The following is a 12,922-nucleotide window of genomic DNA, read 5'->3' as shown; positions in this document are numbered from 1 at the left end:
AAAAATTCTTCCAGAGTTACTAGTCGGTCTTTGTTAGTATCAACCTGATTAAAAAAATATATAAAAAGTATAATGTAAACAAATCTTTTCTTATATTATTTAACCTTTATTCTATTATTAGAAGCCAACTGTCTTGTAATAGACATAAATATACAGCAATTAGGACCAACCTAACAGACACAAAAACTGCAGGTTAAAAAAAAAAACATTCACACTGTATAAGAATAGGAAAAGAAATAATTCAAATTTGAAAATTCAAGATATATATATACCTGATATGCAAAAAGCAATACATTTGAGTGGGTTAATATAATTGGGGAGGCTGGCATTTTCTTCTTCCCTCACTCTAACATCCATATTTTTCTTAAAACCAAGTGCTTAGACAAGAAAAATCACCATTCCAGAACAGGTAGTCTTAGACACATGTAAAGGAGATTAAGTTAAACTACTCTCTCCCAGTACTTAGGAGGCTGAGACAGGAGGATCTCACCAGCCTCAGCTACTTAGGGAGAACCTCCACAACTTAGTGAGACTCTGTTTCAAAATAAAGAATAAAAGCTAGGGCCGGGGGTGTAGCTTGGAGGTAGAATGCCCCTGGGTTCGATCTCCAGTACCCCCACACACAAACCAGCAACAATGAACTAAATCAAAACTAACATTGACAATCTCTCCAAAACCTCTACAATGGCTGGTATAGATAGAAAAATTCAATTACAAAAGTGTAATTGAATAGTCACCAAATAAATTCTTTGAATCCTTGGGGTGTCACCAGTCAACAGAGATCCCAATTTATCATTAACAGCCAAATATTCAGGTGAAAACCACTGAAGCTGACCAGTGGGCTTTGGTTGCCCTGAGTATGATATCCACAGCAGAGTTTTTGCTTTAAGTGAAGAGGAGCAAGGCACGCACTGCAGAGGGCCACTATGTAAACTGGTGTGCTCACGGAGGTCTCTGAAGAGTGAACATGTGAGCACAGACCTGGTAGATGTGAGACCATGAGATGACCTAGAGGAACGTTCCAGGATGAGGAAACTTACGTTCACGTGCCCTAAAGTAGGAACAAGCTTAGTGACAGGCAGACGCCAAGAAGGCCAGTGTGGCCAAAGTATAGTGGGACAGAGCCACAAGACATGGGGTCAGAAAGCAAGGTGAGGGCAAGTAAAATCATAAGAAAGACCAGAGAGGGCGTGGTAGCACAGACCTATTATCCCAGCACTTGGGTGACTAAGACAGGAGGATGGCAGGTTTGAGGATAGCCTCTAAAGTAGTGAGGTTCTCAGCAACCTAGTGAGACCCTGTTTCAAAAGAAAACCAACAGCCAGGTGTGGTGGCACACACTTGTAATCCCAGCATTTAGGAGGCGGAGACAGTAGGACAGCCTCAGCTACTTAGTGAGGCCCTTTGCAACTCATGAGACCCTGTTTCAAAATAAAAAAATAAAAAAATAGGGCTGGGGGTGTAGCTCAGAGGTAGAATGACCCTGGGTTCCATCCTCAGTACTGCAAAAATAAATAAATAAAATAAAAGGGCTGGGGTGTAGCTCAGAGGTAAAATGTTCCTAGGTTCAATTCCCAATACCACAAAGAAAGAAAAGAAAAAGAGAGGGACGGGAGAAAAGGGAGGGAAGGAGGAAGGAAGGAAGGTAGGTAGGTAGGCAGGCAGGCGGGCAGGCTGGCTGGCAGATTGGAATCATCTTCTGAGTAAAATGTCATGCCACTAAATGTATTCTGAGCCAGAAAGCACTATGACTCCATTTATAGTCTTGTTTGTTTTAGGTGTGGGAGATCCAACCCAAGGCTTTCTGCATGCGAAGCAAGTGTTCTACCACTGAGCCACATGCCCTCAACTCCAATTTATGCTTTTAAGAGATTACTTTAAGCTAGGCGTGGTAGCGCACACTTGTAATCCCAGCATTTGGGAGGCTGAGAAAGGAGGATCATGGGTTTGAGGCCAGCCTCAGCTACTTAGTGAGGCCCTTTGCAATTTAGTGAGACCCTGTTTAAAAATAAAGAATAAAAAAAAAAATGGGCGAAGGGGGGTAGCTTGGAGGTAGAATGCCCCTGGGTTTCATCCCCAGTACCGAAAAAAAAAAAAGAAAAAAAAAAAAAGATTGCCTGCTTTGTAGAGAAGTGACTGCAGTTGGATAAGAAAAAAAAGTAGAGAATCAGAAACCAGTCAGAAGAATGTTTTTTGTTTTTGTTTTTGTTTTTTCCAGTATCAGGAATTGAACAAAGGACCTCACACATGCTAGGCAAGTGCTCCACCACTGAGCTCCGTCCCAGCACCAGTGAGGAGATTGGCTTGGACTTGGAAGTAGAATTGGGAAGTTGTTGTCAAATTCTGGATCTATTCAAAAGGTAGACCAAGCTAGGCATGGTTGTGCACGCTTGTAATCCCAGCATTTGGGAGGCCGAGACAGGAGGATCGTGGTTCACAGACAGCCTCAGCTACTTAAGCCCTCTGCAACTCAGTGAGACCCTGTTTCAAAATTATAGAATAAAAAATAGGATGGGGGGTGTCACTCTGAGATAGAATGCCCCTGGGTTCCATCCCCAGTACCGAAAAACAAAAAGATTAAAATGGATATATAGATTAGACATCGAATATGAAAAAAGGAGAAATTAAGGATGGCTTAGCTTGAGCAACTTAATAAATAATGACTTGTCTGCTGAAATGAGGAAAGTTGAGGGAGGAACAGGTTTGGGGCTGCTGAAGGTGTATATCAAACATGCAAGGGAAAGGCAAACAGATACTCAGGGAAAAGAGAAAACTGGTGATAACAATTTTGAGTCCACCACCACCGGACTCCATGTATCACCTAGGAAAAGAATGAAGACAAAAAAGGGACCACTGCCAAGGGACAGGCCCAGGGCACTGCGACGTCTGGGATCTGGGAAGAGGAAGGCAGGTTACAAGGAAGAGTGAGAAGAGGGAGTGACTGAGCAAAAGGACACCAAGGAGACGTGGCTTCCCAGAGGCCAGGGGAAAGAAGCCTTTCAAGAAGGAGGGAGCCGAGGTGGTATCACACGCTTGTAATCCCAGTACTTGGGAGGCTGAGACAGGAGGATCACAGGTTTGCAGCCTAGCCGAAGCTACCTAGTGAGGCCCTCTGTAACTTAGTGAGACTCTGTTTCAAAATAAAGAATAAAAAAAAAGAAGGACTGGGGGTGTAGCTTGGAGGTAGACTGCCCCTGGGTTCAACCCCTGGTACCATAAAAAGAAAGAGGGAGCCGGGCGTGGTGGCGCACGCTTGTAATCCCCGCGCTTGGAGGCAGAGATAGGAGGATCGCGCAGGTTCGAAGCCAGCCGCGTGCGCTGGCTTATGAGACCCTGTTTCCAAATAAAAATGTTAAAATAGGTCTGGGAGTGTAGCCCGTAGAAGGGCTTCCAGGAACCCCAGTACCACAAAAAAAAAAAAAGAAGGAAAGAAAGAAAGAGGGAAACATCAACCACATCAAATATCAAGAGTCAAGTAAGATGCAACCACTGCATTGAACAAGATAGAGGTCATCTGACCAGAGGGATTTTGTTAGAATAGTAACGTCTACAGCATGTCAGCATGGATCATGGAGAAAACAAAGGTAAGGGATAACAGGAAGAGGAAGAATAGACCACTCTACTAGGCAGTTGTGCTGTGATAACTAAAGGTTCTGTTTTGTTTTTAAAGTGATCATGCTTATCTATGAATGGGAATGATCTAGTAGAATAGAAACCTGGACAAGGGACAGGGGGATAAAGCAGAAACAAAGCCCTTGAAGAAGAGATACTGAGTGGGACCTTATGTGCATGTGGAAAAGAGGCCTTCGCGAGGAACAGCAGCCATTTATCTACCGTTAATAAACAGCAAGGGAAAACAATAAAAATAAAAGTGCAGATGCAGAATGGCTGGTAGATTTGACAGAGAAAAGATAAAGAAATTATCCTTATTGAGCCGGGCGTGGTGGCGCACGCTTGTAATCCCCACACTTGGGAGGATGAGACAGGAGGATTGCGCAGGTTTGAAGCCAGCCTCAGCTACTCAGTGAGGCTCTCAGCAACTTAGTGAGACCCTGTTTCCAAATAAAGTATAAAAAGTAGTTCTGGGAGTATAGTCCAGAGGTAGAACCTCTGGGTTCTACCCCCCGTACCATAAAAAAAAAAGAAATTATCTTTATTGATTCAATTTTCTCACTAAAATGAGAGACAAGGGTGGAAGAGAAAGAAAAAAAAAAAAAAAGAAGTGTCTTGAAGGTTAAGGTTTAAGGAGTGGGGATAATATGTGAAACCTTCAGCCCCTGGGAATGGGGCAGTGAGTGGACCAGGGGAATCCAGAAGTGCCGCCAGAGGGCCTGCTGTGATCTGTGCTGCAAAGACAGAATTGAGACCACCTATGGCCATGTTTCCATATAAATCTCCAGCCACATTCCACTGTCTGGAGACCTGAGTCAGTGTGTGTGTGTAAGGCGGGGGCGTCACTGAATTAGTGCACTTTTTTAAATGGTTACTTGCTTTCAAAAGACAGAAATTAAAATCTGGGGAGTCTGTTGTGGTTTGGGTTATTATTCCCAACTATCGCTGCCTTCTGTAATTGTGTCACCCGAGTTGTTGAAACATACTGTGGAAGGAATACATCCTTCCCCACTGACTGGGAACTTGACGTGGATGAGCTTCAGCCAAGGAGATGTAAACAGACACAGACGTGAGGTTTGTCACAACTGAGTGCAACTCTTAAATACTATTCCAGAGTCCAACTTGTGGTTTCTTATGTACCTGATATGATTCATATAAAGACCGCTCTGGCAGGTCGGGACTAAGGAGACAGATAGAACCAAGCCTAGTCAGGGCCAACCTGATGAAGCCAGCCTAATCCTGCCACACATAATTGAAGTCAATGCTTCAATTTCACATAATATGAACATGTAATAAATATTTGTTGACCACTGGAGCCAGGGGGGTTTCTAATGCAGGCTGAGTGTTCCTTTTCCAAAATGCCTGGGACCAGAGTATTTTAGATACCAATTTTTTTTTATTTTTGTAATATTTCTGCAGGCACAATATCTGAAGAACAAATATGAAATTCATTTATTCATATACACCTTACACATAGAGACTGAAGGTAATTTTATAAAATTGTGTGAATAATTTGGTACATGAAACAAACTTGTGGTTTAGAATTCCCTATGTGGCATCTTTTCAATGCTCAAAAAGTTTTGACTTTGGAACAGTTTGGATTTTTGAACTAGGGATACTCAACTGTAAAAGCTAATGCAGGTTTTTATTTTTTAGTTTTTTTTACCTTAGGGCTTTTGTTTTCTTTCCCTAATAAATCCTGATGTTGCTGAGGAGAAATTAAAGGTTCTGCAGCAGTGGAAAAGTCTGGCCGGGCACAGTTGCATGTTCTTTCAGAGAGCACCAATATTTGCCCCAAAGTTTGCTTTTGAATCTACCCACCTGCTTCAGATCGAAGTATAGACCTGTGTGTTTACTGCTTTGGCAACTTTGCCTAAAGAGTAGTAAATGTTTATTCTTTTTTGGAATGGCACTTCCAGGTTCATTAAATAGAACATTAACAAATGAGGATGTCAGAGTTCTAGAAATCAACATGCCATCTATTGTAGTACAAGTCCAACCTTTTTTTGTGTGTGTGGTACTGGGGTTCCTGGAAACCCTTTTACTTCTGGGCTATACTCCCAGACCTACTTTCTTTTTTATTTTTATTTTTATTTTTTGCAGGTCTGGGGATGGAACCCAGGGGCATTTGACCTTTGCGCTACACCCCCTGCCCTATTTTTTATTCTTTATTTTGAAACTGGGTCTCACTGAGTTGCAGAGGGCCTCACTAAGTAGCTGAGGCTGTCCGCGAACCGTGATCCTCCAGGTCTCAGCCTCCTGAATGCTGGGATTAAAAGCGTGCGCCACCACGCCTGGCTCCAAACCTACTTTTTTTATATTTTTATTTGGAAGCAGGGTCTCCTACGCCAGCGTGGCTGGCTTCGAACCTGCGTGATCATCCTGTCTCCGCCTCCCAAGCACGGGGATTACAAGTGTGCGCCACCACGCCCAGCTCAAGTCCAACCTTTTCAGAATCTGTTCCCGGGCACCTCCAGTTGTGCAAGTAACACTGCAAACTGCCATCTCCTATTCCAAATTTGAGTTTCTCTAAGAAGGTCTTATTTTCCATCAAATCTAGTGCATTGAATACATCAAATCCTTTCAACTTGGCTCTGATGAGAGCATCCCACTGGAGTTCTCCACTACAAAGGTGTGGATGATGTGCTCCTGGCAGAGGAACCAGTGGGCCACTTCCTCTTCGTCCATCACCGGAGCTAGGTGCAACTTCTTCAGGTAATGTTGATTAATTCTCGCACTGCTTTGATATCTTTTGGTTCCATGGGTCTCAAACCTGAAGTCTTGGTAACATCCGGAAGTCTGTAAAGCTTCATTGTTCTCCATAATGTCATATTTCTACTCAAGTGAGAAACTTTCACCTCTACCAATTTTCTGGGGTTTAGAGATCCATGCCAGTATCTGCCCGTGGCCACTGGCTTAGGAAGAACAACTCCAGCGGTATACACAGCCTCAAAGATTCCTTCCAGGTTCACTCTTCTAGTTATTTCTCTAATTAACACTGGGGCTACCCGTTTTGATCTCAATTTCTTATGAACACAAAGTTGATCTCCACCATTTTCTTCACACTGTCATAAATCCAGATGTTGGCTGGGATGGCGCTTATGAACCCTACAAGTTTTTTTATTTGAAGACACTCTGACCCCACAGTACCACAGAGCCAGCCTGTGGACGAAGACCCCACAGTAGAAACTCAGGCGAAGAGTCAAAGCGAAACATGTTGTCATCATCTTCTACGTAATTCTCATTTAACAACGTGTATAACTCCTTGAGCACATCAGCGTTACTCAAGTCCAGGGTGTCCCACATAAGGCCCTGTGGCAGAGAATACGGCTCCTGGCGTACGTTGTCTTTATCTGGTTCGATTGCACCATGAGACGTTATCACTTCATTTGTTTGGGTACTGGCTGAGTGTCCCAAAACTGGTATCTGTGCTTTGTAGCCTCATCAATGTTCCTGGCCGGGCCATGGCAGGCGGAGAGCAGCTCCATTGCTCTCTGGATATCCTGCAGCTTCTGCATGGGGACGGTGGGGTTTTTTGAAGGTGGCTGATTTTTAATCTCCTGGGAATCAGATGCAGAATCAGACTTGGTGCCGACAGAATTTGGCTTCTCCTTTTTTCTCTTCTGTTTCTTCTTTTTCTTTTTTGCTCCCAAATACCTCCAGGAGTTCCTTTGGCGTGCTCTGTCTCTTCCTCATTGTCCCCGTCGATTCCGCACGTGTCCTGGTCGCCCAGCTCCAGGATCTGCTGGCTGGCCGCAGACTCGCAGTCCTCCACAGTCTGAGGAGGCAGCGCTCCAAACTGCAGGCGGGGCGCTGCGGGGCGGGGGTGGCGGCAGCTCCCTCTAGTCCTGTCCGCTGTCCTGCCGCACCCTAATGCAGGTTTTTAAAATTGGTATTTTTCCAAAGGGGTTGAAAACAGAGAACTACAGCAACATATGCATACCTATGTTCATAGCAGCACAATTTGTAATAGCCAAAATTTGGAAACAACCTAGGCCCCCATCAACAGATGAATGGTTTGCAAAGTTATGGGAAATACACACAATGGAATTCTATTCAGCTATAAAGAAGAACAAAATCACGTCATTCATACGAAGATGGAAAGGGCTGGAAAGCATTATGTTAAGTGAGATCAGCCAAACACAGAAAGAGAAGGGACATATGTTTCCTCTAATATGCCCAAATAAGTGAGCATTGGGGATACCAGAGGGACTCCAGATAATGGAAGGGAAACCTCAGCAAAGTTTGAATGGAAAACTAAAGGGGAAGGAGGCTGAACTTGATTGATGAGCGGCTATTTCCAAATAGGTGTAAAACTACGAATATAGCAAGGTTCGCCTGGGTGTTAAGTATCGGGAGGGGGGAAGGGAAACGAGGGGGGGAGAGGGCACCAAATACAGATTAAATGTATAACATTTACTTTCAATAAAATAAAATTTTAAAAACTCAAAATATAAAATAAAATAAAATAAAATAAAATGTCAAATATTGGCTAGGCATGATGGCACACACTTGTAATCCCAGTACTTGGGAGGCTGAGTCAGGAGGATCACAGGTTTGAGGACAGCCTCAACAAGTAGTGAGACTCTTGTCAACCTAGTGAGACTGTTTCAAAATCAAAATGAAATATAGGACTGGTGGTGTAACTTGGAAGTAGAATGCCCCTGAGTTCAACCCCTAGTACCACAAAAACAGTCAAATATTGGACTTCATTATTTTTTACTACCAAAAAAATATTTTAGACTTCCGGGAAGATGGCGACCAAGAAAAGCGGGGCTTAAGAGCCCCACTAACAACCAATCTCCATTACCACAAAATCAGTGCCTTTCATAGCCAGAAAACACCATCACCAGAGAAACAAAAAAATCACCAGGCTCCAGAGAGAAAGCAGACTGAGAACAGAGCTCAGAGCCACAGAGGAGATACACCGGCCTCACACCCGAGGACGCGGCAGCAGCGCCATACTGCCAGCGGCAGCAGCGAGTTCACCGGACGGCTACAGCAAGACGAGGTGAGCCACTGCGGAACAGCCAGGCGGGATTTTTCAGCGCAGGGAGCATCTAAAGCTCCCAGAGGCTGAGCTCAGCACACGCTGCAGGGACTCAGAGTGGAAATCAAAACCAAGAAGAAATAAGCCAGCCTCATGGCCAAGGGCGTGGCAGCAGTGCCATATTGCCACCGGTGACAGCAGCAGTGAATTCACCGAGTCCAGTACAGCTACATCTGCATACTAAGAACAGTGAGTCAAATTGTGGTCCCCAGAGGAGAAATCCCAGTACTGTACTCCCTGGGACTTGACCCAGTGGGGGAGTGGCAGTGGCAGAGATATCACACCATAGGAGAACGTGCAACCTGGCACCCCCCATAGTTTAAAGCAGCCTCTATCGACTCCCTGGGTCGGAGACTCTGTGATACAAACTAGTAAAGGAGTAGTGGGGTCTGAGATACTACTGACTCGAGATCCAAAGCACCTTAAGTGAAGTCATAGTGACCCAAGGGAAGAACCCAGAGAAGGCACAAACTTCCGAAATCATGGGAAAGAGGAATAACAATGGAGCAATGAATGCCCACAACCCCACAACATCAGAACCCGATAAAACTGAAAATCAGAGATTTCTAGAAGATCAAGTCAGGAAAATAACTGTAGAAATAATAGAGGTGCTTCGAAAAGAACTCAGAGAGAGCCAAAAAGAGATAAAGGATGCAATTAATGAAGTAAAGGTCTCAATTCAAAGCACAAACAACCGATTAGACCACATGGAGAACAGAATCTCGCTCTTAGAAGATGATCATTCCAAAAATGAACGCATAGTTTCTAATCTAAAAAAAAATATCCAACAGCAGGAATCTGATATTGAAGAAATATGGGCCCATTTTAAGAGAGCTAACCTAAGAATAATTGGAATAGAGGAGGGAAAAGAAAGTGAAACCAAAGGGATCAACAATCTCTTCAAGGAAGTAATAGCAGAAAATTTTCCAAACATAGAGCAAGAGGTTGATACACAGATTCAGGAAACTTATAGAACTCCCTTTAGACAGGATCGGAGAAGAGGATCCCCACGCCACATCATTGTCAAAATGACCACTGTGTAAGCCAAGCAAAGAATCTTAAAGGCAACAAAAACAAAGGGCCAAGTGACATTCAGAGGCAAACCAAATAGAACACTCCAGACTTCCCAAACCAAGTCATGAGAGCCAGAAGGGCTTGGAGTAACATATTCCAAACTCTGAAAGAAAACAACTTCCAGCCAAAAATTTTCTACCCTGCAAAACTTTCTATCAAATTAGATGGAGAAATAAGAAGCTTCCATGACAAACAGAAACTGAAGGAATTTATGTCTTCAAAACCAGCGCTAGAGAAAATACTCAAAGAGATTAACTACAAAGAAGAAATAGGTAACACACACCAGAACCAGAGAAACAAGATTCTCCATCCAACAGACAACTAAGATTTGTTATCTGTGGAGATTCATTATTTATGTTAGTCTTTTACCTATCTCTAAATGGCATTGTTTGCCTTTATTGTTGTTAATTTTTAGAATTTCTAGTTGGAATATTAATATACCTTCAGATACAGCATTTGGGAATATTTTATCCCATTCTATTAGTAACTGTTAACTCTGTTTACATTGTCTTTGGATATACAATTTTTTTTTTTTTTTAGGGAGTTTGTATACTCTTCTGTTGCCTGTGGCATTGAAATCATATCCAAAAATCACTGCCAATTTCAATGTTGTGAGGTTTTATGATTTATATTTAGGTCTTTTATCTATGTTGAGTTAATACTTGTATATGGGATTAGGTAAGGGTCCAATTTTATTCTTTTCCATGTAATTATTAGTTTTCAACAATATTTAGTTAAAAGATTATTATTTCCACCACCAAATGTTCGTGGAAACCTTGTCAAAAATAATTTGACAATACAGGGAAGAATTTAGCTCTAGGCTTCTATTTAACTCCAATGGTTTACATATCTGCCTTTAGAACAGTACTACACTGTTTCAATTATTGTAGCTTTATATGGTTTGAAATCAGAAAATATATATCTTCTAGCTTTGTTCTTTTTCAAGATCATTTTGGGTATCTAGAATCCATATTCCATATTAGGATAGATTTTTTTTCTGAAAAATAAATATATAAATATATGATAGTTTCACCTAAAAAAAAGAGAAAAAAAATATTCTCTGGTAAGAAAGAAAGCAAAAAGAAATATTGAAATGTTATCTTTAAGTCATCAAAAGCTTGGTATCAGACAAATGAAACTGTTATGTGAAATTATCATTTTTAATTTTGGATAAATTGCTATAATACTAGATGTCAACCACTAAGCCAAGCATGGGAAGGAGGGATGGGGAGAGAATGGGGTGGGGATCGGGTGGGGGCTGACTGGCAATGTGTGCATGTATGTCTACAAAAGTTTGTATCCCACTATGATGTATGAATACAGTGCACCAATAAAAAATAAAAAATAAAAAATAAAAATAATAAAAATAATAAAAATAAATATTTTATTGTTGATATGCAGTAGCATCTTAAATCTTTAAAAATAGTTTAAAGTAGTTACAAATGATTTTGTTTATAATGAAACTAGTATAATATTCTGAATAAAAATGCAAAATCTAGTTAAATATCTATTATATGTTTTTATTTTCCTATGTTCTGGTAAGATTTAGTGTAAGAACTTGAATAACCCAAAAAAATTACATATAAATCTAAAAACGTTTAAAGCATACCTCATTCATTACATGTTCCCTCATTCTCAGCCTTTCTTCTTCCATTTCTACCATATCATCCTCCTCATTTTGGGCATCATACACTTTCTCCAACTAAAAAGAAAGTTTGAAAGCCAACATGAAAAAAATATATAGAAACAGAAAGGGAAAAACAAGAACACTAGGTACTTAATAACCTCACTCACCTCTTTAGTAAATAGGGCTTCTAATTCTTGTTCATCCAGAAATCCATCATTATTGATATCTAAAGTTTAAAAGTTACAGATGGAAAAATTGACTTTAACCCCTTAGAAAATAATAATTAAAAATATAATTATTTATAACTGGTTTGCAAAAGTAGTACTGACATGAAAGCAACAATATGCTGCAGAAAAGGGCATCTTCTTTTTCATAAGGCTTCAGGTCAGTCCAAGTGATAATAATTCTGCATTATCATTGTTTATAAAAATAATACCTTAACTATTTTTCAAAAATATAAAGTAAAACAATATGCTATAAAAGTAAATTTAAATAGTAAAAGCCTACTAAATATAACTTAACCACAAAATGATCTTTAGTTTGCAGAGAATCTTACAATTAGTCGTAAGATGAATAAATAGCAAATGCAGGTAAAAAGACAGCTAAAATATTTTGTACTGAGGATCAGCAACAAAGACTACTGTATGACCTTAGAGAAAAAACTCTAAGCATTTACTCTACTGGACTCATGAGCAGACCTTGGCAGAATTAATTAAGAGTAAAGCAAACATAATTGTTTTCAAACAGCAGCTATTAATATTTGTATCAAATCTGTTACCATGTAATTTGAAAAATGTCTTGGGGTCAAAGTCATTAGGATCCAATCCATCAGTCTCTTCCCATACCTCTTTTAGTTGATCTTTGCTTCCCTGTGAACCAATTGTAAGAAATTGCTCAAAACAAAATATAATCCGTATATAGATTCAAAATAAAATATGTGTGAGGACGTTTTCAGAATTAAGGATCAAGATTTAAGTACTAACAACTCATGATAAAATTCTGCTACCTGATACAAAGAATTATCCTTATCTAAATATGGTTTCATAAAGACACAAGTCCTTACTGGATGATTAACTTTGGGGTGATTTTCATGCTTTTTCTTCATTTCTTCAAATTTAGATTCTTCTTCTTTTCTCTTTTCCTCACTCAATGTTTTTAAATATTCTCTCCGTTCATGTTCCTTCATCATTTCATACTTTTTAAATTCTTCGTGTCGAGTTCTGTCATAGTGTTCCAGATCACTTGTTGCCTAGAAAGCAATTATACATTTAAATTACATAAAAAGGTGGGTTTGAGAAGTATAAATAAAGCTATTCTTTTTTTTTTCTTTTCAGAACTGGGCCTTGAACCTAGAGAGGTGTGTGTGTGTGTGTGTGTGTGTGTGTGTGTGTGTGTCATAAGATGAATAAATAGCAAAAGCAGGTAGAAAGACAGCTAAAATATTTTACACACACACACACACACACACACACACACACACACACACACCTCTCAAACCCCCTTTTTTTTCCTAGGGATTGAACCCAGGGCAGGCATTCTACCTCCAAGCTACACCCCAG

The 12,922-nt window shown here is 40.7% G+C and overlaps 1 protein-coding gene across 1 annotated transcript in view; it reads right to left on the bottom strand.

Moving 5' to 3' along the window:
• NUCB2 (nucleobindin 2) overlaps positions 1 to 12,922 on the bottom strand; it is a gene marked incomplete at both ends in the record, with an annotated part of 45,394 nt that overhangs the window by 15,096 nt on the left and 17,376 nt on the right. Inside the window, 5 exons of the mRNA XM_080692747.1 lie at positions 1 to 44; positions 11,346 to 11,438; positions 11,531 to 11,589; positions 12,142 to 12,232; positions 12,427 to 12,612. The exon at positions 1 to 44 is cut by the window's left edge and continues 46 nt beyond it. Of these exons, the coding sequence (XP_080548873.1) occupies positions 1 to 44; positions 11,346 to 11,438; positions 11,531 to 11,589; positions 12,142 to 12,232; positions 12,427 to 12,612 (473 nt within the window). The remainder of the gene's footprint in view (positions 45 to 11,345; positions 11,439 to 11,530; positions 11,590 to 12,141; positions 12,233 to 12,426; positions 12,613 to 12,922) is intronic.

The sequence above is a fragment of the Muscardinus avellanarius genome (genome assembly GCF_963383645.1).
Source record: "Muscardinus avellanarius genome assembly, chromosome: 1".
Lineage (NCBI taxonomy): Eukaryota > Metazoa > Chordata > Mammalia > Rodentia > Gliridae > Muscardinus > Muscardinus avellanarius.
Note: the sequence above shows the minus strand (reverse complement) of the source record. Positions and strands in the feature narration are given on the sequence as shown.